Consider the following 3510-nt stretch of genomic DNA (forward strand, 5'->3'; position numbering starts at 1 on the left):
ACTGGTGTTAGATTCCAAATAAACCCAACTGTACTGCAGAAGATATGTGTAAGAAAACACTATGCTCACAACATTACAACATAAATTTGGAACGATTTAGAACATACGGAAGTTATGAATCATGTTTTCGGAAGCTGAGGCTAGGAACTGAGTTTACATAAATCTCGTTCATAAATCAGGTAAAACTAATTCAGAGTATAAAATTAAAGTTTTGTTGGGGACTTACAAACTCCAGTGTGTAGTTGCAGAGGTAAAATATTTATTAAATCTAAGATTATTCATAGTGTTAAACCTTCATTCCTTGCTCCTCGAATTTCAAACTAACGGATATATATAAGTTTGGTAGGAATGAAATGTCCGTCTCAAGTGTATTATTTTCATTGGCTAAAAACAAGCATAACTATAATATACCTGATTAATGAAAATTATTGCCATCTACAACCAGATACCATTACAATAGCTGAATTAACAATTGGATTCTGTTGCGTAAAAATTTGTATGGTCGTAAATCATGAGGACATCATGTCTTCTGAACATTTATGGATGTTTGAAGGCTAATTTGCTGTACATTTAATGGAGTTCAGCACTGTAACAATTCACAGTCATGGTTTCGCCTTGATGCAGCAATACATAACGGATCAACCCCAGTATAGATCACTATACCAGCAATCACGTCTTCTAGATCTTCGAAACCCTCTTAGACTTTGATCCAACCACTGTCCTGACCGTTCATGATTGTCCTAGTAGATCTATTCTACGTCAAAAATGACAATCCGATGCAGAAAATTTTCCTGGCTATTCCTTACCCTCAGACAACTGTTCCCCTTCAGATGGTGATTCTTGGAACTCATATGACGCTGATGACTTCAACTCTTTCACTTTACCACGGACCATCTAGCGACAGTGGTATGTTATATGCTTAACTCGTCTTCAATGGCACAAATAATTCAGGATTCCGCTTCCACGGAGCTCCTGAAGACCTCATCCGAATATAATGTTGCTCGATGCCTACGGAGCTCCTTTGTATTGCTGTGTCATCTGAACGAAATTTTACAAACCAACGCAACGGTGAATGATGCGTTGATTCCTCATTACTCGCACTAATGCGTTGTTAACGCTTTTTACAGTTTGCTGCCCCAGTTGAATCCGTAAAGAAAGATCACTCGTAATTGTATTGTTACCATAGTTCATATTCATACGATCCTGTTCAACAATGTCTGAGTAACCCAACCTGTTTGCTGTACGTATACAAAGTTTGTGACTCTAGATCCACGACCTTAGTCCACCCCTGTGTTGTGTTGCTGAGGGACAGTAAGTTTCCCACGAGACGCCCCAGAGGACATATCATTCACAGCAACCTAATATACAAAAACTTCAAACGTTGTGTTTCCGTAACACCGTCTCTATACAAAATGCAACAAAACTCACACCAAGACCTACTCCTAAAATGTACCACACTGGTTGCAAATGAATAATTGTAAGAACAGTTACACTTGTATCAAGTTCTTCTTTGTGGAACGATAGAACATCATTATACCATTTCACTATTAATCCAGATTCACGTGCTCTCAGAATCAGTGCATTTAAACGTGACAAATACGGAGATGTTTTCGAAACGATGTAAGCAGAATAAAATATACCAAGATTTTCTTCAACAATGTGAAGTAGTGACTTACACCCAGTTGAATTGCAACTGTGCTTCATCTCGTGATCAAGAAAGGGTCTTGTTGCAAACCATGCAATATCAGCATTTGTGATCATTCGATTGATACCTTCGTCAAAGCTGATATCGATAAATCGATCATATAATAGCTTATTTGAATTTCGAAGAATAACCTCTAAAGAACTTTTACTTCCAATTTGTAAGCTAGAAATTGAGAGTTCCTCTAAAGTTGTGATATCTTCATAGTATTGCGGCGTTGTAAGAAAACCTATCAGTGATCCCGCGTACAAAGCATTAATGACTATAGATAAATATACCCATAAATAAAACATCATATGAGTAATTCTTCGCTCAAAGCGTTCAACAACTGGTGTTAACAGGGTAGATGAGATCAGAAGTAGGTGAACATCAACAACCATGACGAGTAAGTTACCACTTCTATTTTTGGCATGCCCTAAATATACAAAACAAACAGTTACACATTCAAATGTTGCTATAATAGTGTACCATGTCAGTGGTTCAAAAGCCAGGAAAATAGACAGCCAATGAGGGATCTTCTTTGCTTTGGGAACCAGAAACGATAAAGGAAGCATAGACACCGTATGTGTATGATCAATGTACTGAAACCTGGAACTTGATACTATGATAGTATTAAAAGTTAAGTCTACTTTGCCCTCAATTATATCCTTGCTAATTCCAGTCCAACTGCCATTCTTTCCTTGTTGTCCGTAATCTGGAAATGGATAATTAGTAATATATAATGGTGTGAAATTCATGTATTGTATGAATATTTCGAACAGTTTACCACTAAAACCTCCAAATTCAGTAGTGCCATCAGGGTATGTAAATTTTGTTTCATAAGGAAGAGAATTAAATCCCGAAATTTTAAGTGGGTACCCATTTAGATTTCTTATTGTTTTCTCAAATATAATTTTAATACATGAATTTTCCTTACGAATGTTTTCTTTTAAGTTTAAACGTATCGAGTCTGCCCCTTCATGCTGCTGTATAAACGTATCGTAAGTAAACAAACGAGGATACGCATGCGACGAATCCGTTTCAGATCCGTTAAGATCTAGCCTGCAAGTATTATAAAGAACCACAGCATTAACTATTTTATACTTCCATAATGATTGTGCTGTAAATTCTTCAAATGACCCTTTAGTAACACATCTAGTTAGAATGATCATAAATTTAGCTCTTGTGTTCCAAAACTTCTCAGCTGTGGTTAGTAATCTTTTGAGTGACACCACATCAGCTAAAGTCAGAATGTATTCGTCCACTGAATGTCGTAAACGATCCCTGCTTTTGAAACTTTGTAGCGTATAGGAAGTATCGAATGCTTGACGAATAATCGTAGCATTGTGCTCTTGAGTAATCATAAGATGAATAGCATTGTTGAAATCCGACGACGACGAATCATCCGAAAACACATACACAGTTTTGCTGTTGAAATTTGAGAGAATAATATCTCTGGTGCAGGTTAAGAGATCAATAAAACTTGATTGATTTGCTGTTACTCTTAGGCTGAATTCGTATCCTTCAGGAATTGCATACACATAAAATACAACCAGAAAAGTTTTAAGTTTCATTTGGAAAGGAAATCTGAAAAAAAGAAAGCAATACATAATTACTTTCAAGTTTCAGTTAATATGGAATTCGCTATTTACATCTAGATATCTAGTTATAGTGTTGTATTTCAATAATTAAATTACTTTTAGCACGGGAGACCTGGACTCGATTTCCGTTGGGAGCTGATGTTAGACTCTAGGTTTACATGTCATATAACTTCGATACTGAACGGGATGCAAAACAGCAAAACCTGCAAACCAACAAATATTAACTTA

At 36.3% G+C, this 3510-nt stretch overlaps 1 protein-coding gene across 1 annotated transcript; it reads right to left on the minus strand.

Annotated features, from left to right (window-relative positions):
* Nucleotides 1-1374: 1374 nt before the first annotated feature.
* On the minus strand, nucleotides 1375-3255 carry LOC145661082 (glutamate receptor U1-like). The gene has a single exon (XM_081726524.1). The coding sequence runs from the start codon at nucleotides 3253-3255 to the stop codon at nucleotides 1375-1377; it is 1881 nt and encodes a 626-aa protein (XP_081582650.1).
* Between the last annotated feature and the right edge of the window lie 255 nt (nucleotides 3256-3510).

This window comes from Thermobia domestica, chromosome 9, assembly GCF_964235325.1.
Source record: "Thermobia domestica chromosome 9, izTheDome1.hap1.1, whole genome shotgun sequence".
Classification (NCBI taxonomy): domain Eukaryota; kingdom Metazoa; phylum Arthropoda; class Insecta; order Zygentoma; family Lepismatidae; genus Thermobia; species Thermobia domestica.